Source organism: Mirounga leonina, unplaced genomic scaffold, assembly GCF_011800145.1.
Source record: "Mirounga leonina isolate KUSES-001 unplaced genomic scaffold, KU_Mleo_1.0 Mir_115, whole genome shotgun sequence".
NCBI classification, from domain to species: Eukaryota; Metazoa; Chordata; class Mammalia; order Carnivora; family Phocidae; genus Mirounga; species Mirounga leonina.
Window position 1 is genome coordinate 26296634 of NW_023270268.1, and position 26194 is coordinate 26322827.

General features: G+C 45.0%; 1 protein-coding gene across 3 annotated transcripts; it reads right to left on the reverse strand.

The window, feature by feature from the left end:
- Positions 1-210: 210 nt before the first annotated feature.
- BTD (biotinidase) lies at positions 211-24791 on the reverse strand. 3 transcript variants are annotated; one of them, XM_034994386.1, is made up of 4 exons: positions 24617-24791; positions 7896-8160; positions 3058-3207; positions 211-1672 (listed from the first exon to the last, which is right to left on the reverse strand). In XM_034994386.1, the coding sequence occupies exons 1-4, from the start codon at positions 24625-24627 to the stop codon at positions 500-502; spliced, it is 1599 nt and encodes a 532-aa protein (XP_034850277.1). In that variant the 5' UTR covers positions 24628-24791; the 3' UTR covers positions 211-499. The 3 variants fall into 3 exon arrangements, with proteins under 3 accessions (XP_034850277.1, XP_034850286.1, XP_034850293.1); XM_034994395.1 differs by lacking the exon at positions 24617-24791 and adding an exon at positions 12404-12583; XM_034994402.1 differs by lacking the exon at positions 24617-24791 and adding an exon at positions 8266-8283.
- Positions 24792-26194: the final 1403 nt, after the last annotated feature.

Sequence of the window (26194 nt, forward strand, 5' to 3'; positions counted from 1 at the left end):
TTGCCGATAGCTCTGGCATTACCATTTCATCTGGATAGAATTCTGTTCATCCAGAATGGAAAAGGACCCACGCAGCCATTTCTAACACAGCTCTGGCTTTGAGAGTTTGTTTCTTACCTTAGACAGTGTTTGAGGCTTGAGATACTTGGATGTCCCAGGTGTCGCTTGATCGACAACAAGAACGAGGAAAACACACCCAAGACCCACCGCTTTGTGGATGTGTAAAATATAAACTGGCATTTATTTTTGTTTTAGCTCTTAAAACCAATTGTGAAATGAGAGATTTGCTGGAGGAAGACGTGGCTTGGAAATGATAAATGTGAGCAGAGAATACCAGAAAAGACTCATTAATTCACATGGGAGAGGAAGAGACACTGGGGGGATCAGCCTCTCCTCCTTCATCCCACGGCTCCCACGATGGGCTCTGGGCCAGAGAGGCGGTGCCAGGGCTTGTGAGCTGCAGCCTGGGCGAGTGCAGGGCCGCCCACCCTGCACCTTCCTAGTCCCTCTCATACAGCCGCCCGTATAGAGCTGCCGTCACCAGGCCCGAAGACAGCCCTCTCTTCCTCAGGAAAGAGTAGTCATTCTCCCAGCCAAACTGATCAGGGGTTTCCAGGGTCATCCCCGAGGTAAGAAGCAGAGGAAAGACATAGGAAGTACTGAAGTTCCCCCACAGGTGAAACTCAAATCTCCCTGTGGCCTCTGTGATCTCCTGCCCACAGGTGTCAAAGCCAAGACCCCCACACTTGACCAGGGCGCAAGCTTGAACGTAGTAAGTACCATGCACAGTGTGAAGACCATCAAAGACCCCCAGGGCGTACAGCTCCTTGGACAAAGTAGGCCTCTGGTAAAGCAAATGACAGCAGAGGCCATTCGCACAGACACGGAGGTAGCCTTCCCTTCCCCACACAGGGACCAGGGTGAAATGATCATACATCATCTCAGAGTGAAAAGTCGGAGGAGCGTTCATGTTCCATTCAGTAGCTCTGTCACAGTGGACTTCCTGAGCATCCTTTTCACAGTATGGATCGCCTGCCAAGAGTTCTAAAAACTTACTATGGGATGGGTCCATTTTCTCCGTGGCATTCTCTGTACCAGTGAGACCCAGTGGATTTTTGGCTACTTGTGCAATTATAAGATGACCTCCGGAGCCTTCCATGTCATGGTGCCAAAAGGACTTCAGAGGGCTGTGTATACCACTTCCGGTCATCCCCAGAGATGGGTGGTGGATGTTAGCAGCTAGAAAGTTGATGCCAAAAGCGATGGCAAAAGCTCTCTGAATCTGAATGGCTGCCAAGAGCGGGAGCTGGTTCATCCAGGCAGTTGGGTACACGATGTGCTTCACCTCAGAGTCTCTGAGGAGAACAACGGCAGGGTCGAAGAACAATATATCAAAGCAGGTGAAGATGCCAAATTTGCCAGCAAAGGGCGTCTCAAAGATGATGTGATCCACTTTGAGAGGGGAATCAAAAGCTGCCTCAAAGTAGAGGTTGTGCTTGCGGTAGCGGTCAACAAGGCTTCCATTATTGCTGAACACGACATTCGTGTTAAACTGGTATCTTCCATCCTTTGGGCACCCGGGGTCATTGCTATGACAAGGCTGCTTCGTCCCGAGATTGGCCACCACGAACATATCTCCCTTGATGGCCATACAACTCAGGCGCTGGAGGACCTAAAGAAAAAAAAAACAGTATAAATAAATGAATTTTTAAAATCCTGCCTTTGTCTTATAATCTTAAAATAGAAAAGTACCTGTATTGTGTCTATAATATATAAATGGTTATCATAAATCAGTAAAAAAAACACTGCAGAAAATGTGCACAGGATATGAAGAGGTGATTCATAGAAGAACAAATATGAACATCTGAGAAGATACTCAACCAGATTAGTAATGATGAAATGCAAATTAAGATAATATCACCTTGACCATGAGATTGGCAAAAATTCAAAAGATTATTCTATCTTGCATTGACCAAAAGGTGGGAAAACAGGCACTCAGACTATTACTTGGGAAGTAAAGTGAAATAAAGATTTTTTGAAAGGGAAACTTGGTACTCTTCAAAATAATTTAAAATGTGCATATTCTGTAGCTGAGAAATTCCATTTCTAGGAATCTCACAGAAAAACTTGGACATATTTACGAAAATATGTGTACAAGGATATTCATTGCAACATAATAGCAAGAGTTGTTTAAAAAGCACATAGCAGGGTGCCTGGGTGGCTCAGTTGGTTAAGCGACTGCCTTCGGCTCAGGTCATGATCCTGGAGTCCCGGGATCGAGTCCTGCATTGGGCTACCTGCTCAGCACGGAGTCTGCTTCTCCCTCTCCCGCTCCCCCCTTTTGTGCTCTTTCTCTCTCTCAAATAAATAAAATCTTTAAAAAAAAAAATAAAAAAATAAAAAGCAGGGCGCCTGGGTGGCTCAGTTGGTTGGGCGACTGCCTTCGGCTCGGGTCATGATCCCGGAGTCCTGGGATCGAGTCCCACATCGGGCTCCCGGCTCAGCGGGGAGCCTGCTTCTCCCTCTGACCCTGTTCCCCATCATGCTGTTTCTCTCTCTCTCTCTCAAATAAATAAATAAATAATTAAAATAAATAAATAAATAAAAATAAAAAGCACATAGCATGCTAAAAGAGGGATGTCAATAACTACGAAATGTGTAGAAAAGAATATAGTTGGATGCACATCAAACTGTTGATGGTAGTTTCTGTAGGAAGAGCAGTAGGGTGATGGGTGGGGTGTGTGTAAAGATGGGCTTTCATTTTTTTTTTTTTTTTTTTTACTTCTGATGTGATTCGTTTGTTTTCTAAGTGTATATTCATGTATTTCTTGTGTAATTAATAGAACAATCCAGAGATGAGTAAAGGCCCCATAGTACCAGACATTCTTTAACTGAATGAATATGTAGCGCAGAGAGTTTGGGGAGTCCGGGTTTCTGTTTTAGGATCCTACGGTCTCCTTTCAGTCTCATTTAACATGCTTGGCTTTTGGCCCCTGGCTTGATTCATCTCTTCACGCCTTCAGCCTACTGAGGAGAAAGGCTGGGACCCTCACGTACCTCCGTGTCATTGAATCGGTGGGGCTCCAGGCACGGGTTCCACCTGACCAACCGGGGAGATGGCATGAAGTCCAAAAACGGGTAAACAGATGTTCTTGTAAAGTTGAATCCATGAATGCCATCTTCTGGAAACACTATAATCTGTACGCCCTGTAAGTCAAAAAAACATCAAAGTATCGCTATCAGAGAACAGGAAGCCCCCCTTCTTTCATTTGTTCACTCTTTCATTCACTCGTCTGACAGCCATCAAGCAGCTGTTCTGTGCCAGGAACCAGAGCTATAAAGAGGGCGGCTGGACTCTCCTCAGGGATCTTAGTCTCGGGGAAGCCGTCTCGGCCTAATGGTGAGGGAACACAGGGCTTTAGAAACAACCATTAACCGTACCTGAGGTCGTGTCAGAGAAGGAGGGAATGAGTGAAAAGGGAGCAGAAAGCGGGCATTTGCCAAGCAGATGGTCAGGAGGGGTGTGGAGTTCCTGATAGTGCAGGGGAGGATGGGACACAGTTCAAAGGACTCTGATTCTGGGCTTCGTCACAGAGGGGGTGTCTCCAGTCCCGTGGTTTCCACTCATTGTGCATCTTAATCGGATGGGGCCCTTCCTTCTGAATAAAACACTGTTCAGGGGCGATGCTGGGTCCCACTCCTAAAAAGTCTGCTTCATTTGACTGTCAAAAGGTCCCCAGGTGATTCTTTTCTTTTTTTAAGCTTTTATTTATTTTGAGAGCGAGAGCAGGGGGAAGGGCAGAGGCTGAGGGAGAGAAAGAATCCCAAGCAAACTCCACGTTGAGCAGGGAGCCCAATGCAGGGATCGATCTCACGACCCTGAGATCATGACCTCAGTTGGACGCTTAACCGATGGAGCCACCCAGGGGACCCTCCCCGGTGACTCTAATGTGCAGCCAAGTTTGGGACCCACTGGGCTGGTGGGTAGAAGTCTAGTGTGTTGATTTCGGCATAGAAATAAGGATTTGCTCTGACTTGTAGTTCTCCAACTGGGAATGAGGAGGCTCCCTTCAGCCTTTGTCCCACACCTGGAGACACCCTAGGCTCCCTGACAGTGATAGCCCGGGGTGCCTGTGACGTCTGCAGTAACCTAATGAAATCCAAACAAGTGGGGTGCCCTCAGCTCTCATCATCAGGGCCGCCTTCTCCTGCTGCTCTCCACTTACAGCTTAAAATGTCAATGTGAAAGGTGGAGGAGGAAGGCAGAGAAGGTATGAATAATCTAAAATAAGAGGCAATTTGAGTCACTTATTTCTGGAATGCACTGCAAACTTTATATTTTTTCTGGTTAAAAAAGCTTCGAAAGTTTAACTGTAGGAAACTCAGAAAACAAAATATTAGTTAATATTAGTTTAGTTTTTCATTTTTTCTCTGTATAATTGAGATAATAAGTATTTATTATAAATAATAAAACAAGACATGTTTTCCATCTTGACTTTTCTCGCTACCTAGAACGTCAAGACTACACAGGTACCTTCAGAAATATCATTTGCAATGGCCACATTCTATTTAAGAGGCCACCCCAATTCATCCTTTATCAGTGGACATCTCTCTGTTTTGTTCCCAACTTACGGTGAGCATCTGCATTCAGGGGGCTCAAAACACTGAATGAGTGTTGTTCACAAGTCTTTGGATCTCTGATTATTTCTTTAAAATGAAGTCTTATAAGTGAAAATACTGGCTCAAGGATATGAAGAGTTTTCAGTTCTTTACACTGTCAAACAGCTTTCCAGAGAGATGATGCAAGTATATATATACTCCTTCCAGGAGACTGTGAGATTGGTCATCTTATAGCACCTTGTAAAGCAAAGTCATTGCAAACTGGGAAATGAAGCAAGATGAAGAATGTCTGCCTTTCTAACACATGCTAGGGTACTGTTTAACAGGCTCAAGGATTATTTATCTAGTGAATGTATCACTGTTTGGCTTTGTTATTTAATAGAAGATCACCTCAAAGATGATAATTGCATTGCCCTGTAGGATTTTAGCCAGTTTTGTATTGATTCGCAAATTCATTTCAACATTCATTTGACTAATACCCTTCTGTTCCTCAGATGCTCTTTTGACCAGCTTTACCATCTTACTGATTTCTTTATTAATCAATGAGTTAAATGACAGTTTTGACCCACGGCCATCCTATATTTGTATTAGAGTCATGTTTTTAACTTCTTGAAAATTATACTTGGACAAATGTTTTCCTTTGTTAAAAACAAAACTCTGAGAACATTGAATGGTTCCCTTGGACAATAGCACTTAAATTATGTATACATATTAGATTAATACTAAGGTTAAATTGCATTTCCTGAATACATATTTTCCAGGAATGAGAAGAGGAACCAAACCTGAGCCAGGGCAGAACTTGGGGTCTGATGTGATTACCACTCCATCTAGAAAGCAATTAGCACTACTGATAAATGAGCAATTTTCTGAAAGACCTCGAGGAGATCAAGAACTCATTAAGACTGCCACCAATGCAGTTGACTGGCCAGCCTAATATCTTAAGTTGGACTCTTGTCCTTCCCCAGAAATCTCTCTACCGAGAGAGAAATACTTTGGTTGGCTTGTTCAGGAGCCCCCCTGGCTTCCAGCAAGTCTGATAGAAGCATTTCACACAGGCTTGGCATCAGCGTGTCTTAGAAGGTGCTTTGACACATACAACCACACAAGGGAGCCGAGCTGTCTGTAAGCACTAAAAATGATCAGATCAACAGCTTCATCCCTGCCCTTGGACCACACACAGAAGGGACGATGCCTTGCAGCCGGCCTGGGTTCAACAAGAACACAGCATAGGTTTCCTTCGGGGGCAGGTTATTGAAAGGCAGGGAAACAGTCGCGGTCTCTGGGGTTCAGTACGGCATTTGCAAATGTCTTAGAACAGTCTTATGGACAGGATGGAGAAGCAAGAGGAGGTTGAGGTTTCAGCGCCGTGCAAGTAACCTCCTCTGCACGGAATGCTCTGGAGTGGATCTGTGTCATCCAGAGGTCTGAGGACACAGCCTGGGATTCTTTTACACTGACTTCAGCAAAGACATCAGTGAGGTGTGTATCAAATGTGTGAATGACGTGAAGGCAACTGATAGGTAGGATGTCAGTAAAGATCCCCAAATAGCCCGACAGGCTGGAATGATGACATTTCACAGCATAAATGTGAAGTCAGGCGCTCAGGTTAAAGACATGAACTTCGTAAGTACAGGATGGCAATTGGCAGCATGTGTGTCTGTGTGTGTGAAAAAGGCTCGGGGGTGTGAGTGGACAGCAAATGCCTTATGAATCCACAGTGCGAGGTGTCTACCAACAGTTCTCTGGGGACAACGTCTCACACGGGAACGGTGCTAGACCTCCTGCACCCTGCCCTCGTCAGACAGACTAGGGAGAACTTTCCACAGCTCTGGGCACACAGAGAATCTGGAAGGTCTTTGGTGGAAGGGCTATATAGCCTGGGGGAGAGATGCCGGGTTTGGGGGTGGGGGGCTGGGTCATGACGGCCGTCCTCAAATCTGAGGAAGACGGGCGCGCTGCGGTAAGGCCCTCAGTCGGCTCTGTTTAGCTCGGAGGACAGAAGGATGGGAGGCAGCTGCAGGGAGGCCGACTGTTCGTTGAACAGAAGTCCCCACTCTCATGAGACAGTGAGTGCTGGGCTACAGAAGGCGTTCAAGGAGATACTGGATTTGGGGCTTTGAACAAGAGAGGAGTGTCTCCCATCAGCAGCAGCTGGACCAGGTCTTTAAGTATTGTTTTATTAGTTCCAGTATTAGTTTTATAAGTGTGTATACTTTTTAAAAATAGCCTATAATTTTACACACACACACACACACACACATAATGGGTTAGAATTTTAAAATGCAGCACTAGAGAGTGGCTGTCCCAGCAACGCTGACTGCCCTGAACAAAGACAGGACTGCTTGGGGCCGGGCCTGCTGGCCTCACCCGTTCTGGCCTCGAGGCTCATGGACGAGGGAGGTTGTGCTCACATGGGCTTTACCTCCTGTCAGGCAGGGCAGGGCCTCCTCATGCAGCAGCGCTTGGGCTCCCCATCACCAGGTGAGAGTCCAAACTTCCCTCTGGTTATGGGTTTCCCAACAGGGCACTTTCTTGCGGTCACATCTGGCACCCACATTTCCCCCTGCGCCCCACCCTTCCTGGCGGGAATGGCACGTGTGGGCCAAGCAGGAAGCCTTCACAAAGGCTGGCACCGACCGCCCTTTGTCCATCTCCGTCATGTCTGCACTGAGTTCTCAGCCTGTTCGTGGTCTGGAACAGGGACCAGAAACAAGCCCCAAATAATCTGAAGGTGGCAAACAGCAGTCCTGCAGATGCCTACTATTTTCAGTGCCTCAGAGAGCATCAGAGACCCTCATGCCTGGTAGTTTCCAGATTTTTCTGTGCATGGGAATCCACTGGAGAGCCTTAAAAAAAAATCCCAGTGCCCAGCCCACAACCCCCTCCCCTACCCCTTGCGCGACTCTGCAGGTATAAGACCCAGGCACCCACTACGCAAGCAATCCGCCTCTGCACAGCCACATTGAGAACCAGGGATCTACTCCGGGCTTCTTGGACATGAGATGAAAAGCATCACCTGGGGTATAATGTCGATGGATGGATTGACTCAGCAGGTCGGGGGCGGTACCCAAATTCTGCACTACTCACAGGCTCCCGAGGGCTGCCCCGGCGGGCTGATGCATGGACCACTGAGTTGCGAGTCCCTGGCCAACTGACTACTCCTGCTCCGCTTTACCAACTGCACTAATTTTCCAGAGGGGCTGCAGGAACCACCGACCGAGCTGCCCTGTTCTCCTAGACAAGCTGGTGGGGGTCCACCCTGGAGCATTTCTTGCCTTTTGGGCTGCGATCATCACTTGCTGTTCATAGATGTCGAGGTTCTGGTTCATCAGCTCCAAGGCCTGCTGGCGGCTCATGAGAGCCAGAGGGTCGGGAGTCAAGATCAACTGGTGCTCGTACACGGCAGCCATGTAGTGTTCAGCCTCATGGTGACCGGCCACGCGGGGCTCCTCGGCGTGGACTCCCAGGGCAACCACGGAATAGCCGCAGAGAAAAAGAACAAGCTGGAGGCCGGCCCCAGACATAACGCAGACCGTAAATCTGGAACGTAAGGAGGCAAGGGGAAAACAGCTGAGTAAAGAATCCTGCCAAGAATGTAACTTTTGCAGCTGTGATTTATTAGTCCCAGCAATTAAACCTACCCACCTGATACTGCAGCTCAAAGATTTGTTTCATGTGCCCAATAAAAGTATGTGTTTCTCTCCAAACACGTAGCGAGCTACATTTAAAATGGCTCGCGGTGTGAATCTGGTTTTAGAACGTTTCCAAAACAGACCCGGTGTTTGCCACGATTTTCTTACCTAGGGTTCAGCAAAACGCCAGCATGTTACCACTCGCCTTCCTAGCCATGCACTGAAGTCTTAGGCAAGAATGATTACTGTGTTTATTTTACATAATTCTGGGACATAGTCCACATCCCACCACCTGCCCTCTCTACACACAAGCACGTCGGCCATCTACACCAGCTCTGATCGTCGTGATCCCGATAACACAGCTCGGCTTTCCTGGCCATAAAAATCCCATGGATTAAAATTCTCCCAGCCTTTCTTTGGTCAGTAATGAATATAAAGGGTAAGTCCTTCTTAGCACAGCATTCTTTATTTGGTGCAGAGAAGCTGCTGACTTCTCCTTAAATGCCAGGATCTACTCTCTGCTATGGGAAGGTAAAAAGAAGTCTCCCAATCAAAGCACTTTTTTCCTCCTCCCTGAATTTACAATTATCAGTGCACATCATCACCTTCCCAACCTCTATCTGCAATTCCAGAACTCTTGCTCCAAAGCCTAATCGCTTGGAAATAAAATCCTTCTGCAGTGATAAAATGCAATTTTCTAGAAAATAAGCTATAATTTTCTAGAAAATATACTAGACTTTTCTAGAAAGCAAACTCCGCTTTGTAGGTGCTACCATAAGAGATTAGAAGTAAATTAGGACACTGACAATGACACTTCTTGCCGTTTTTCCCAAGAACAGGAGTTGTTATTTCTAATAGTTGTGCGTTACAGCAAATAGTCCAATTCCGCCTTGAAAAGCAGCCTGGCCTCCCGGCTGGATGCCCTCCCCCCGACACGCAGATTCTCCAGGGCCTGTGCCAAGGCCGGGCCGCTTGCTCTGTGGAGAGGTTCTGGGGCTGACCAAGTGCCCAGGAATCCGGATTAAACATCAAGATAACAGAGACGAATCAAGGAATCCTGTCACTGCTTTTTAAAAAGACAGAGACACCCTGTCCAAGTCTGACTCATAACTCCCGTGTTTGCATTTTAAAACCAAACTCTCCAGGCCGCACATTTCCTCTTATTTTGCTCTTAAAAGTTCCAGAAACAAAAATAGCCACAAGTATTTTCAACAACGGAACAAGGACGAGGGATGCTCAGTCGGGATCCTTGCAAAAGCAAACGCTTCTCAGGCGGAGGAGGGCCCATCCTGCCTGCCTCTCTCACACTGTTACTTCTCGTCCCAGGGAAAAAGTGCACCACATACCAAACCCCGGGACTTGCTGCCATTCATCTGGGACACTGAACAATGTCTGAAGATTAGAACAAGGCGCCTTTGAGTAAGCAGTCATGAGTTTTTGAGTAAGAAACAAAAGTATAATCGATAAGCTCTCTTATCTGAGTTTTGCCTCTGAAGACCAGCAAGGAATAATTTTAACAGTCTCGAAATCTAGTATCCATTCCCCCTCTGGCTCCATAATGATGATAATGGGGAGTGGCCTGGGAGGGCGGCTTCATGTTCAAAGACACATTCCCTGTATTTCTCAAGCATTAGGCAATGGCCTCACTAAGAGGTGGGGAGACTGAGGCTGGGGGTGGGGAGAGTGGTGCGAACCAGTGCCCGGTGGAGCCAGGTGAGGAGTTCCTGGGGCCCAGAGCGTCCCCGTTCTCAACTAAGAGCGGTGTGTCACCGATTTACCTGGGGACAGAGAACATGTGTTTAAAGTGTCAGGACCTGCCACACAGTGAAACCAGGAAACTGTGGAGCCAGCAACATACCACATTTCTTTCTGTTTTGAGAAAATAAAATTTAGATTATTTACAAAAGGTGCCTGGTAGGAGAGCTGTAAATGGCAATCATTTGTGTGTGAACAAAGGTGGGTCGATAATAAGAGGTTAGGCAGATTCTACCAGGTATTCAGGCTTGAAAGAAGCAAGCTTAATGAGCTAGGAGAGAAGGAGTAATTATAATAAAAATAGCTACAACAGTTTGCCCTTCCTGAAGAGTGGGGAAATGGCAGCCAGTTGAACCAAATTGGCTAATGCTGGCTTTCCCTCTTTATTTAGCACTGCACAAATGTCTCAGAAAAAAACAAACAAGGCCCAAGGAAGGGACTTCGAAGGGCATACGGGGGCGGGGGGGGTGCAGTTTTCATGGAGCAGGACATCATCATCCAGACCTGGTTTCCAGGGGTTACCAGGGGCTGGCTCACAACAGAAAGCACAGGCGGGCTGGGGTGTGGGGGATCCCTGAGAACAAGAAGGTTCTGGAAGTCCTGGTGTTCTTGGAAACCCAGCAACAGATCTCTCTTTAGAGCTGGTCCAGGACCTGGACCATAAACAAAATGGTGAGTAGAGGTGTATGCTCAGCCTGAAGAGGTAGATACACACCCTCTTCCATTGGAGGGCATTTGACATGGAAGCTCAAGCTGCAGGACAGGCTGGCGCGAAGGCCCCATCTAGGTGACAATGTGCCTCCATACCCTGGTTGGTCCACTCGGCTCACCACAACCCTCTGAGATGGGGGCACGGGCCCACGGGGTGCCCCGAATCCCCCTGCCAGGAAACAGCAGAGCCAGGAGGGTGCTCACTTCAGACATCCATGACCCCCGACTGTGAGCCAGATGCAGGCAGAGGTGTCGGGGTACAGCCCTGAGCAAGCCGGCCCTTCCTCAGCTAGCCCCCCCCCCCCTAGGATGGATGGGGAGATGGGCCACAATCAAATCAATCCCTAGGATGTCAGACGGCAGCAAGTGCAGAGGAGAAATAAAGGCAGGGAAGGGGCCAGGGAGGGCCTGGCCTGGGTGGGGGACAATTTTTTTTTTTTTTTTAAGATTTTATTTATTTATTTGACAGAGACAGAGGCAGCGAGAGCAGGAACACAAGCAGGGGGAGCAGGAGAGGGAGAAGCAGGCTTCCCGCCGAGCGGGGAGCCCGACGCGGGGCTCGATCCCAGGACCCCAGGATCATGACCTGAGCCGAAGGCAGATGCTTAACAACTGAGCCACCCAGGCGCCCCTGGGTGGGGGACAATTTTAAACACGAAAGGCCTCAGTGAGGTCTGCCAAAGGGGAGAGAGGAGGCCATGTGGATGCCTGGGGGGAGTGTTCCAGGCAGAGAGAACGGCTGGGTCAGAAGGTCCAAGTGGGAACTTGCTGAGTGGCTTCAAGAAACAGCAGGGAGAGGGCGCCTGGGTGGCTCAGTCGGTTGGGCGACTGCCTTCGGCTCAGGTCATGATCCTGGAGTCCCTGGATCGAGTCCCGCATCGGGCTCCCTGCTCGGCGGGGAGTCTGCTTCTCCTTCCTGACCCTCCCCCCTCTCATGTGCTCGCTATCTCTCATTCTCTCTCTCTCTCAAATAAATAAATAAAATCTTTTTAAAAATTTTCAAAAAAACTCACAGATTTAGAAAATTTAAGATGAGAAAAAAGCCACCTCCGTCCCCTGCGGTGGGCATGGGAGGAGTCAGCGCTAAGGTGGCCCAGTTCCCCAGCGCTGACGTTCGCCCGCGCCTGCGCAGCTATGCACGACTCCCTGGATCGCCTCACTTTAGCTCCGTCCCTGTGCTGCAGCCTCAGGTCCTTGCCGTCGGTCAAGGGTTAAGAGTATGTAAGTGGGGCGCCTGGGTGGCTCAGTCGTTCAGCGTCTGCCGTCGGCTCAGGTCGCGATCCCAGGATTCTGGGATCGAGCCCCGCATCGGGCTCCCTGCTCAGCGGGGAGCCTGCTTCTCCCTCTCCCACTCGCCCTGCTTGTGTTCCTGCTCTCACTATCTCTCTCTGTCAAATAAATAAATAAAATCTTTAAAAAAAAAAAAAAAGAAAGAAACAGCAAGGAGAGCAGTGGGCTGGAGCCCAGGGCAGAGGAAGGCAGCAAAAAATGGAGTCAGAGAGAGAAATAGCAGGCCCCACTCCCTGGTCTCTCACACCTCCCTGCACTTGCCCTGTCCTCTCCATTCTCCTCCTGCTGGAACAGCCCATGAGATCCAGTTCAAGTGTAAGTCAATCACGACACTCCTCTCTCTGCTCAAAGTCTCCCAGTGCCTCCCCACTTCACGCAGAGGAAAAGCCACAGACCTTATAGCATGCCAATAGGCATGATCCAGGAGGCAGGAACTCGTTGACAGGGTGCGGAGAGATTTGCTGGAGTGACGTCTTTAAGCACGCATCCTAATCTTTTAACTGCCCCAGAGAAGACCCTGCTTCTCATTTCCCCCCATGAAAAATATTCCTCTGACCCTAATCCTGGTCAGGAAGATTCTTGTGATAGGTGAGAAAAAGAAAGTCTAAATTACATGGCAATCTGTTTTGTGGAAATTTGGTAACATGTCAATCACCAGTTATTTTTATACACATGAACTTTTATTTCCACCCTGCTAAGTGATTCATCTTGATAACTAGCTGTATTTCCTTCCTTGCCATATTATTACAATAGTATCTTTTGCAATAAAATGAAAGGATTATTATTAAGATGCTCTTAATAAGATAATTTCAGAGGCAGGTATACACATTTAGAAATTTATATATAGAACTATTGATCATTTTCATAAAAGATCTTGTCATTCTTTACTTGTCAGGGAGAATAACAGTCCCATGACTGGGAAAGGAGGCAGGAAAAAGCAAAGGAAATGGCATATCCTGTGGAACAAAGCCGGAGGGACCTGCCAAGTCGTTAAGGAACCAGCACGGTCTATGTTCCTGTGTGTATCTGACAGAATGCCCCCAAAGACATTGTAAGGTTCCAAATGGTTTAAAACTTATTCTCATGAAGGTCGTGATATCCTTGTCTAGATTCTTTTACATAAGGAAAAATAATGTCCAATCTCCACCTAATTTACAGAATCTGAATTTAAAGAAATCCCAAAAGAGACCTTTTATTTCCTAGAAAGCCTCTTGTTTTCTGGTTCTCCCCATCTGCTGCTGCTAGTCGTGAGCTCATCCATGACTGGCCCCTGGAATAGGAAGCCCCACAGCAGTTTTAGCTTGGACAGTTTTATGCAAACGTATCCACGGACAAGACTTCTGATGGCTCCATCGGAAATGTCAAGTGTAAACACTTGTGAGTGGCAAGTGATGATAACGTCAAGAGTCAAACCTGAACTCAAAACAGCGAATAAATGACCCGGTCCTCTGAACTGACCTGCTAAGTTGTGATTTCACTTTTTAAAAAATTCCACCTATTATTTTAAAAAAAGAGCGTGACATACAGAAGTGTAACTTTGGACCAGACCTTTGATGAGGGCCTATTTCTGTCTCGTTGACTAGTTTATCCTAGGACACCAAACGAGCAACTGAAGGATCATGACACTTGAACCTAACTATAAATCATCTCTTTTCGTCAAATGGGAAATACCTTCATAATTTAAGTCAAATAAAACTTCTCCCTGAAATGCCCAGGTGTTTAATGCAAGAAGGCACTTTCTTTTTTTTTAATCTAATTTAATTTTATTATGTTATGTTAGTCACCATACAGTACATCATTAGTTTTTGATGTAGTGTTCCATGATTCATTGTTTCGTATAGCACTCAGTGCTCCATGCAATACATTGCTCATTTTCTTGGGTGGACAGAAAGAGCCCCAGCGGAGACCGAGTCTACAGGTGCACCACTGCCACCGTGTGGACAAACTGAGGATCATCAGCCCAGGTCGGTTTGCTCTTCAGTAACACAGAGCAAAGTGATTGTTAAGCAGTGAATGTACGGTGTTTTTCCTCCGTTCCTTCTCCTTTTCATTTATAACACTTCATCTATCTCTTTTACAGTGGCAAAACAGAAAAAAAATAGATTTTCCCAGATGTGGGCCTCATGAAAGCTGTTTTTTATTTGCCATGCTCCCAGGACCTAGGGCATCTTCTGTATTCACAAGTTCTAAATTTGTTGCGATTTCTTCTCTCACAGTGGTACACTCCACAGGGTGTGATTGGATGTGCAGAGTGACACAGCCCATCCACACAGTGACAGGCAGCACAATGAATGGGGAAATCTAGCCAAGTTAAGGGATCTATAAGGACAACATTTCATATCGACGCCACATTGCATTTTACATGTTACATGCTAATATTTTCAAATCATTTTAACATCCATTATTTCAGTTTATTTTCCTGTTGCATAAAGCAGCGAAAGCAAACAGTAAAGTTCTATTCTCATGGCGAGGGAAAACTCCAGCACTAGTTAGTAGTGACAATAGAGTGGAAACCAGGTCCCCTGGCTCCTGGTCCAGCCCTCCTAGCACATGTTGAAGAACTGGGGCCATTTATCAGTCAAACCTTCAAAGACCACTGGGCAGACTTCAATTTAGCTGCGGCAGAAATAAGAGATTCACAGTAGCACTCAGAGGAGATTCCAGGTGGTCAGACCACAGCAGGGAGCTATCGAATGCGAGCATGCCTTCAGAGTCACCTGGACGGCTGGCCCACACAGATCCCTGTGCCCCCATGCCCAGAAGTTTTGATTCAGCCAGTGTAGGCCCGGGCCTGAGAATCTGCATTTTCTAACAAATTCCTAGCTGACGCTGATGCTGATCCTCCCGGCATGGGGTCACACTCGGAATGTTGCTGGGCTAGAAGTTAAAGGCACAGAGATCCCATATTCTGACTCCTATCTTTCCCTCACGTCAAAGACATGAGTCTGAACCATCACCTTTATTTCCCGGGTGCCTCCCCAATAGGGCGGATAGAATTTGGGCTGATTTCCAAGTGTTTCCACCATATTTAGTGAAAATAAGCAGCAAAGTATTTAAATGCTCAAACCAAAGGAAAAAAACCTCCCCCAAACAATTAGGTCCATGTCAGCTCAAGGATTCAGTGCTTGTCCTTAGTCTTAACAGGAACATCATCATAAAACCAGGTTGTTACTGGTTTTCCTTTGTTTAAATAAAGGTCCTGATTTTAAAAGAATAAAACAAGGGCAACAGATAGATATTTTGTAATATAAATAGAGAAGCCATCTCTACATTTAAATTATACATTTATAGATAAATACATAGGTAATCTGAAAAATCTCCTATGTTCCGCAAAAATGTGTCAGTTTCCTTCTCAGAAACGTTATCTGAAATGCTTAGGGGTCAAAACTGAATCCCTGAGGATGGAAGTCTTCAACTGTGGTCCCGAGTTGACCGGGGAGCAAGGAAAGAGCCAGAGAAGGCTTCCTCTGCTGCCAGTCAGTCTTCAGAGAAAAGGATGCCGGGGCCACTTGCAGCCATTCTGCTCTTCTGGAGTATTTATAGCTTCCAGTGAGGCTTCCCCTTCTTCATCCTCCAAGAATGATCATCAATTTCTCTGAAATGAGCCTCAATGACTCAATGACTGTCAGCATGGCATTGTTTTTCAAAGCCCTTGGGAAGTTTCTCCTCCATTTCCTTGTTGGAAACTAGAGTCATTGGAGGAACCACCTTCTAGACCATGAAGACCTGAAGGCTGGACATCTAGGAGAAACACACCCAGTGCATGGAAAACATGATGTCCCAAAACCACAGGTCAAATTTTTCCAGGGAGATGTGCTCAGGAATGTGGGCAATGGAAAGGCTCTTTGTGATCATTAAGTGTCTGGACACAACATCTCTAAGGCTAGAGCAGGTGAAACATCACCGTAAGTCCATCCCCCCTGTGCTCTTAGGTGCCAGTGCTCAGGAGTGAAAAACCAGATCCCAGGACCAACACGATGGTGGCGATGCCCTGGATGCAGACCATGAAGAACAATGGGAGGAGTGCTACAGCCAGGGAACCAGGTTCCCCAAGGCAAAAGAACAATCCTTCATAAAATAGCCTGGAAACACTGAAAATGAATGATAGTAGGAAATGTGAAAGAAACAACAACAACAACAAAAGCTAAAGCAAAACACAGCACTAGACAAAAACATGCCAAAGTCCACTTACTTTCTCCTGTGGAGAAGCCAGGAAGTATATATTTGGAGGAGGCACAGTCAAGATCACCAAGAGAGAAAGCAAAAGGCAAGCAAATGGGTCCAAATGCTATGGGTCCTGAGTATCTAGGGAGGATACTCTTTTTGTTGTTGTTGTTGTTGTTTTTAAGATTTTATTTATTTGACAGAGAAAGACACAGCAAGAGAGGGAACACAAGCGGGGAAGTGGGAGAGGGAGAAGCAGGCTCCCCGCCGAGCAGGGAGCCCGAGGCGGGGCTCGATCTCAGGACCCTGGGATCATGACCCGAGCCGAAGGCAGACGCTTAACGACTGAGCCACCCAGGCGCCCCTAGAGAGGATACTCTTGACATGAGCATGGTGGGAACGTGTGGGTGACCCACAGCATAGGCAGGTGGTCAGTCGTATTCAGTTAGAGGGCAGTGCACAGTCAAGAATGACAGTGACCTTCCAGCCTATTCACTAACTTGGCTGTCTTCTCCACCCATGGTATGGCAAAGGTATAGAGAAATGGTCAGCATCTCCACCTTTCTCTCTTCCTGGAGGCACCGAGGGGGTTTGTTTTCTTCTGCTTTGGTTAGATTGGTAATTACATGTGTGCCTCTGGCAAAGGTCCCAGCCCAGCCACAGCTGCATACTGGTTACTAACCCAAGTCCCGTTGCCTGATGCCCTCCAGACCTGCTGGAGGGCAGACCTCCGACTGGCCCTCCTATGTCCTGCAGCTTTACTTGGCATGAGGGTCCAAGTCTTCCAAGCGCAGGGCTTTCTGAGGCTGGCGGAAGTGTGGAGTTGAATGGGAAGGTCTCAGACTCTTCCATGATAGGCTGGTGCTATATTCCTCAGCACTAGAGGCAAAGCAGAGAAGAGTCTAGCACTTCTTCGGAAAGAGATTACTTCTAAACTTGAAGGGGACCAATATCCAGAGCGAGGATTTAACCCAAATGGATTTTGTCCAAAAGCCTACATTCTTTTTATGTTACTGCACCCAAAACAATGGGAGGAAGCATTTGATTGAATAAGTGACATTGGGATGACTGAATTACAAACAATTTTTTTTAAAGATTTTATTTATTTATTTTAGAGAGGAGAGGGAGAGGGAGTAGCAGGTTCCCTCCTGAGCAGGGAACCCGATGGGGGGCTCGATCCCAGAACCCTGGGATCATGACCTGAGCCAAAGGCAGACGCTTAACCGACTGAGCCACCCAGGCGCCCTGAATTACAAGCAATTTGGAATTAAGTTTAAACATCGTAGGCCATATACAAAAATAAACTCAAAATCAAGAGTTAACTATTGAATGATAGGAAAACTGGCATAAATTAGAATCTGATATCAGATACTTGATTAAACCACTTTCTAAAATTTGAAGCTCAGTTAACATAATAGAAGAAACAGACTGACAAAAATTTATATGGAAAATATAAACATCAAGACAACAGTTATAAACAGGCAATGAACAGGAACACATTTAAATGAGAAGAAAACAATCATAAACAAACACTGAAAGATTTTAAACTTAGGTACAAAATAAACATTAACTGGTACTATTCCAAGGTATTAAATTTGAAAAAAAATTAAGGTAAACTAGTAAAGTGATAATGAATAGCAATTTTTTACTGGGGGAAAAAAAGGTTGAGAATTCCTTTTATGAATTACTTCTCTGTAAAGTCTACTTCTGGAACTTTATCTTAGGAGTTATTCCAAAAACAAGTTAGTTGAAATGACAGCATACCATGGAAGTAAAGAATACAGGCTTTTGAGTTTCAACATATCCAAGTTCAAATCCTGGCTCTGATTTACTCATTTCATAACCTTGAGTAGGTTATTTGTAATAACTAAGCTTCCGTTTCTTCATCTCTAAGTCAGAAATGAAAATATCTGATGTAGGGGCACCTGGGTGGCTCAGTCGTTAAGCGTCTGCCTTCAGTTCTGGTCGTGATCCCGAGGTCCTGGGATCGAGCCCCGCATCGGGCTCCCTGCTCGGCGGAAGGCTCCTTCTCCCTCTCCCGCCCCCCATACCCCACTTGTGTTCCCTCTCTCGCTGTCTCTCTGTCAAATAAATGAATAAAATCTTTAAAAAAAAAAAGAAAATATCTGATGTAAAGTACTTAGTGTTCAATAAATGGACGCCAGCTAAAACAGAAGAATGATTCCCAACAGGTGAAAGTTAGAAACAAACAATATTCAATATGAACAAAGTTATGAAAATTAATGTGTATAAACCAGGTGGAACATTAAGCAAACACTGAAAAGACAGTAATGAAGACTCTGATGATGGACCATATTTAAGACGTGCTAAATAGACATAAAAATGTTTCTATATTTACAATGAGAATAGCTAAATAAAACATGTACACCTGTGAACAAAGACTGGAAAAGAATGTGAATTAACAAAAGCATGGCAGGTCATCTTATGGGGATTTAAAATGTTTTCTTCAACGTTACCCTGTTTTGCCAATAAATGAAAAACATAAGAAAAAAAATAGACAGCTGAGACTTCTGGTATATAGTTTGGCATACAAGGAGCCTAGCAGTAGCCATCCTATTATTAATAAGCCAAAACCTGAACGATCTGAAAACCAAAAAGTCTTAATGATTTCAGAGAACTGAGGTCAAAATTAGAGAGACAGACAGGTAGACTCAGAGGATCACCACTTAACTGGAGCAGCAACTTCCCTGGGAACAAGGACTAGCACAGGAAAACTTAAACTGTAACTGACAAACTTTGGAGGCTCCGAGCGGATCAGCCGGAGAGTTAAACACTTCATGAGGGCCAGGCTTTGGTGAGTTTTTCCTCCAGGAGCTCTACCAGGTTCTCACGGTGACCACTGGGAAGAAATCTCGTGTTTCTGGCACGGAGAAGGGGAAAGTAGCGAGAGCATTCTGTTCTTCACACGGCCTGCCCTCAGGAGAAACTGTTTCACCTGAACTAACCGATTAAGGTTGTATCAGAGCCTTACTAACCCCAAGGAAGGGCAAATACCCACCTCAGGCCTCCTCTCGCCATCCTGTGAACTTGTGAAGTTCACAGTCCGAGGCACAGGCTCTCTACGAGACTACCCCAACTCCAATACCCAAGTCCACTAGGCTGACGCTGGGGGAAGAACTAAGAGGGTATCTGTCAGAACAATCAGCTTTCCCTAAAGCCCTGCCCAGTGACTTCATTTAAACTGCTCTGGCCCCCAAGGGACTCGCGAGCGCTCCCAGCTACAAGGAAGGCTGGCAAGAATGCTGCATTACCGGGCGCCTGGGTGGCTCGGTTGGCTAAGCGACTGCCTCCAGCTCAGGTCATGATGCTGGGGTCCTGGGATCGAGTCCCACATCGGGCTCCCAGCTTATCAGGGAACCTGTTTAACCTGCACCACTGCTCGTGTGCTCTCTCTCTCTCTCTCAAATAAATAAATACAATAAAAATGCTGTGTCACCACCTTGAGTAAGATCAAGCTTTGCCAGGTAGAATACCGGAAAGCCAAACTTTCATTGGTGATATGATTATCTACAAAGAAACCCAAGAGATTCTATAAGCAAATTAGTAAGAAAATACAGTAAAATACTTAGATTTAAGACCAACATATGAAAATTAATTGCATTCTAATACAGAGGCCCCCTAAAACTAGAAAATGCAAATAAATAAAAAGCAAGGTACTTAGGAATAAATAGAATAAGTATAATGAACTATTTTTATGGAAAGACATTAAGGAAGAATAAATGGAGAGATATGCTTATGGCATAGACTCAAATAATATAAAGACTCAATAATATAAAGACACTGTTCTATCCAAATTAATCTACAAATTCAATATAATTCCATTTGAAATCCCAAGGAGTATTTCATGGAACTTGATAAACTGATTCTATAACATGTATGAAAGAGAATAAGGCCAAGAATAGATCTGGTAGGCAGAATAATGGCCCTTTAAAGATGTTCACATCCTGGGGTGCCTGGGTGGCTCAGTTGGTTAAGTGTCTGCTTTCGGCTCACGTCATGATCCCAGAGTCCTGGGATTGAGCCCCGCATCAGGCTCCCTGTTCAGCGGGAAGCCTGTTTCCTCCCTCTCCCTCTGCTTGCCGCTCCCCCTGCTTGTGCTCTCTCTCTGTCAAATAAATAAATAATATCTTTTTTAAAAATTGCCTAACTTAAAAAAAAAAAAAAAAGATGTTCACATCCTAATCCCCAGAACATGTATGTTGGGTTATATGGCAAAGGGGAATTAAAGTTGCTGAAGACCTGACTATAAAATGGAGAGATCATCCTGGATTATGTGGGTAGGCTCAATGCAATCACCAGTGTCTTTATGAGCGAAAGTATAAGGAGGAGGAACAGACAGGTTTTGGCCTGATATTGCTCCCCTTGAAAATGGAGCCAAGAATGTGGGAAAGCTCTAGAAGCTAGAAGGAACAGGACACGGATTCTCTGTTAAAGGCCTCCAGAAAGGAATGCAATCCTGCCGATACTTTATTATCCCAGGGAGATCCATTTCAGACTTCTGAACTAAGATAATAAATTTATGTTGTTTTACTTTAAGTTTGTGGTTATCTGTTATAGCAACATAGGACACTAATTACAATAGACAAGACGGTTTCAAAAGAACAAAGTAGAAGGACTGTCCTACCAACATAAGACTTATTTTAAAAATATAGAAATTAAGATAGTGTAGGATTGGTGTTGGGATGTAAAAACAGCAGATTCCAGAGACAGACCATATATATATATGGAAACTTGATGGATGTCAGAGGTGACATTATGGATGAGAATGAACTATACCATAATGGACAACGGATATTCTGGGAAGTTTTTTTTAAAAGATTTTGTTTATTTATTTGAGAGAGAGAGAGCTAGAGAGCAGGAGTGGGGAGAGAGGGAGAGGGAGAGGGAGAAGCAGACTCCACCGAGCAGGGAGCCCAACGTGGGGCTCGATCCCAGGACATGACCTGAGCCGAAGGCAGACGCTTAAGCAACTGAGCCACCCAGGTGCCCCATTTTCATGTATTTCTTAAGCTCAGGGCTTGGTACATATGTATGTGTCAATCCCTGTTCCTATTCATGTGTCTGAAAAATGTCATAAATGTTAAATATAGACACATTTTAAAGTGACTAAAACAATAAATCACAGGTCAGCTCCAAAGAACTCAAAGGTTATGATACAGAAAGAAGTTAAAGAGCTTAAGCTCTTCATCGTGAAGCTGTCCCTCACCTGAGTTACACCCCAGCGGTTCAACTCAGAACCCTGGGAATCAGTCAGAGATTCTGCCCTAGAGTGGATTCTTTGTTTTGCTGACACAGCAAATGGATCATGTTTGGTACAATTTAAAAAGCGAAAGGAAGCGGCTGTAATGAAGGCTAATGGCCACACAGAAGAAACACGAAAACAGAAACATTTAACCACAGGTACCATGTTTCCTAGGTGAGAGCTGCTGCCCCCTCCCCCAGGGGCCGCCCCGCAGTGTGGCGTTCTGTCATACGGAGAAATACCAGAGTACGGTTTCTAAGCCCTTTCAGATCAATCTCTCATGTCCTCAGAGCATGACATACAGTTATACCATCTCTGGTGCACTTTACACGAAGTAAACATGTTTCTTAGTGATTTAATGATCGCTGATGCCAAACTACCCTCAATTTAAATTAAAAAAAGCAAAAGCAAAAACAAAACCACAACCAAACACACAATGGATGAAGATAGGCTAAAAGAGGGACATAATGTTTCTTCAGTTTCCCGGGGGTGCTTCCGGATCCAGCTCTGGGTCTGGCTGGCCACTAAAATGTGGACCAAAGGTGCTTGCCCGTCCAAGCCAAGGGCAGAAACCCAAACTTTCTCTAGGTCCCAGGACAACTGGGAAAAACTCCCAGCGCCAGGCCCCTGCTAAGAGGACTTCAACCTGACCCTGACACCTCAATAATAAAACTGCTTTCCACTGGTTTTGCTTCAAGCCTATTTCTGAGCTTTGGTACTTTGCAGTCCATAAATTTAGCTAGAGGCAAACAAAATCAATTTAACCTATTTTACTCAAAGAACCATTTTATTATATATTTTATTTTCTGCTGTTCACGTTAATGTATTTCTCCCAGCACATTTCGTGTTGTAGTTTTCAATGTTGGTTTTAAAAATAGTGTTCTACATAGATTTCCCATTTTTGTTATTGTTGCTTGCCTTTTGATGGTATTTAAGATACTTGGTTTCAGTTTTCTCTTCTTTTATTTCAGCCAATTTTCCTTTCTTTTCAGCCATTCTATAATATATCACAAATAACCCTAATTCATTTCTTCATTTGATAACCACTTTCCATCTTGATAAAATATGTTTGTGAGATAATTTCTCACAGGTGCAGCTGGTGTTATGTGCTTTAAATAATCACAAGGATTTTTAGTGTCGTTGTTAGTTTACTGAAATTAAAACACACTATCCTAATTTGGGGGCCTCGGGAGTTACTATAACCTTTAGAAGCCAGTGAGAACAAAGGCAAGAGAAATGCAGCTTAAATTAAATTAAATCTCTGTACAGCTTGCAGCCCACTGATAGATCCCTGAGACATGCACAGTGTGACCCTCCTCAAGGGACTCATGACCGCCTTAATGCCTTTACGTTTATGTTTTATTAAAGAGTAAAAATAACCTTATCTTAACAGCCGCTAGCCCCTCCCCCAAGGTCCTAAAAGCCTTGCTTCAAAATTCCTTAGGAACTTACTTTATCTCTATCCCCCCCCCCCCCCCCCAAACTTAAAAGTATGTAATCAGTCACTCCTCACAATCCCGGGGCAGCTCTTCCAGCCCATGGGTCCTGTCCCCATGCTTTCATAAAATCACTTACACCAAAAACGTGTCAAGAATTCTTAGCCATTCGCTCTTGAACCCAAACCTCTTCCAAATTTCATCACTCTGGCGCCCAACCTGGGGCTTGAGTCTTTTCATCGGAACTCTGAGCCTCGGTGCAAACTTGAAGAGTAGAGTAATTCCTCTTCTCTTGCCTTTACTTTCATTTCAGAGGCTTTTCAAGGAGTGTGCTGGCTCTTACTCGAACACTTTCATGTCGATTGCTCAGACTGCAATCCTCTAGCCCTTTGGGGAGGGACTCTTTGGGGACTCTTTGGGGAGGGAAAAGCCTGCCTTTTGGCTAGAAGTTAGTACCCCAGCCAGAATGGTAGTAAGACCCAGAAACTTGAGGCCCTCGCCTTATTCCTGTCCTTTTGTTTGTTTTTCTTTATTCCTGTCCTTAGGCTTGAGACAGCCTCCTAAGTCACGAGGACGCCTGCCAATCTTAAGACTCCCATGTGAGGTTTCTTCCTCATTGGTCTAATGTGATCCCCTTCACATCTCTGGGTCTAGCCGCTTCAGGCCAGAAACTAGTACCTGATTGAATCAAAATCCCATTGGGGACCATTTCCTAGGGAAGTCGGCTGTAAGGACTACACGTGTTGGAATGTTGCTTAGATCATGATGGATTTCTATTTTACTGTTTTTCATCAATGTTCCCTATTAGTTAATGAAGTTACTAAATTGGGTAATTTCCCCTTGTAAAACTTTTCTGGTGTTTTCCATGGGTTAGAAATGGCAGGTTCTTCACAGCACGGCAGGGCATGGTATTTTGGTCAATTCACCGGCACCCACTTGTAGTCTAGAATGCAATGGGGAAGTGAGGGGACACAGGCAATCCCTCCTATGGGGCCTTTACTTTACAGCAGGGATGGTGATCAATGGTGATTTTGTTGGAGGGATGCCTCCAGTCACTTGAACACCCGGAACCCCCGACATATCCTGTGTGGGACACCACCCAGGAGCCAGGAGCGATTTTTGATAATGGACCTTCTCTAGGCTTCTTCGGTTTCCAAGGACTTTCCCATGGCATGCCTTTTAACCCACTAGAAACAATTTGGGGTTGCAAAATTTAAGAAAGAACTGATCTTTTCTAACACTGCATGGCCTCAGTATGATCTACCAGATCTCTTCTGGTAGGAAACAAGGCAAACTGAACTGAGGTACCCTATGTTCAGCCTTGAATGGCCCTAAATCAGGACCCGATCTAAGGACCTCTTGCAGAATGTGTCTGGCCACTGATGAGGCTGATAAACTCCCTCCTGATATACTGGATTAATGTCTAAATAGGCCTCCTCCAAAAACCCCAGGTTGCTGGAGGAAACACAGGCTCTCCCTAATGAAGGGGATATTGACTCTCTCTCCCTGTTCCTCCCAACAGACTCAGGTTACTTTAGTTGTACACTTTGATGACTGTCTCTCCTGTTTAGAGAGCATATTATCATTACGTTAGCCTTGTCTTTTAAAAAAATTAGACTCATTCCTTCTTTGACCTCCTTCCATGGACAAATAAAAGCAAACAAAAAATTCCAATAAAACATCCAACAAATAAAATTCCATGTCTACCACCAATGAAAGTAATAAAGAATATGGTTAATGCTTACAAAGTCTGCATGGAAGGGCCTTGGGTAAATCACGGAAGAATCCTATAATCACAGTTGGATTGAAAGGAGTTGCTCCCAGTGCTGGCTAATCCTGGGGAGGAGGACCATCATCACTTCTGCTCAATCATCAGACCAAGTGAGCAGTGGAACGCTGTACCCTGAACCAAAGATACAAAGGACCATCATCACTTCTGCTCAATCATCAGACCAAGTGAGCAGTGGAACGCTGTACCCTGAACCAAAGATATAAAGGTTAAAGCAAGTTTAAACAGTCTCATTGACTTTTCCCTTTGCTAAAGGACAAAATCCAGTCAGCTGAGAATTTACCCTTTTTGCAAAACCAGTTAATGTGAATTCAGGGGATCTGTTCCAGTTCATAGTATAGTTTTCACCACACTTCATACAGAGTGCTTTTGCTCGTGATTCTTTTGACACAGAAGTAGACACAAGGCCCACCAACTGACTAACCATCTACACAGTCTGTGGTGCCAATGTCAAACTAGCCTTGAACCTGTGAATCCAAACTAGTCAACAGTATTACTCTGGTAACAGGTAATCACACATTTAATTGTTAACTGATGCCTCTAGCAGAGGTATAGAGCTAGTGGTTCCAAGACAGGCTGCAAATCAAAATAACGTAGCAGCTTTAAAAAAATATAGGTGCCTAACTTGTTCTAACACACTGATTTAGAAAATACGGCGTAGGGCCCAAGCAATTGTATTTTTAAAAAGTTTTCCAAATGATTCTGATGCAATGGGAGTCGAGACTGTCACATAGGTACTAATATAAACAATCCTACATGATAGAGGAGCTTGGGGTCGATGCTTCTCAAACAGAGACAGGAGGCAAAAAACAGGACTACCCAAAGCCACACAAAGAACACTTTGCATATTTCTGGAATGTCAATTTCACTTGCCAGGTAGTTTAAAATGTCATTTTTATTTTGGGTGGTGATTACATAGGTACATCCAATTGTCAAAATTTATTTAACATTTAAGACCTGTACATTTAATTGCATGTTCATTTTACCTCATAAAAAGATATTTATATTAAAATATGGATATACTTTGGAGTGGAATGCAAGATTTGCATTTATGTTTTAGAGGAACTCTGAGCCATCAAAGAAATCTCCCTCTTTGATGAGCTGGCTACCTTACACAGGCTAGTCCCCAAATCCAGAGAGGCCACTATTACACTCTCTTCTGTTTAGGGTGGGAGGTTAGGGCTTGAAATGCTGAAAGGAAGACCTTTTGGAGGGGCCCAGGACTATGGCTTGAAAATCTCTGGGCTTAGAAATCCTTTCACTTCCAATGCTTTTCATTCATTTGTCTACCCATGACCCACTCCCCTCTTCTCTCTACTTTCCACATATTACTTGTCTTTTTGCTTTAAAACACTCAAAATCCTCAAAAATTTAAAGTCACTCTTTGCTGTGGAGATGGTTTAATGACTCGGAGGCTACATCCACAGAAATCACACATTGCAAGCATCTTTTTCCCCTCAAAAATGCGTGGTTTTGTGGGGTTTATTTTATTTTAATTTTGAGCCAGCCCAGCGCCCCTCAAAAATGCGTTTTA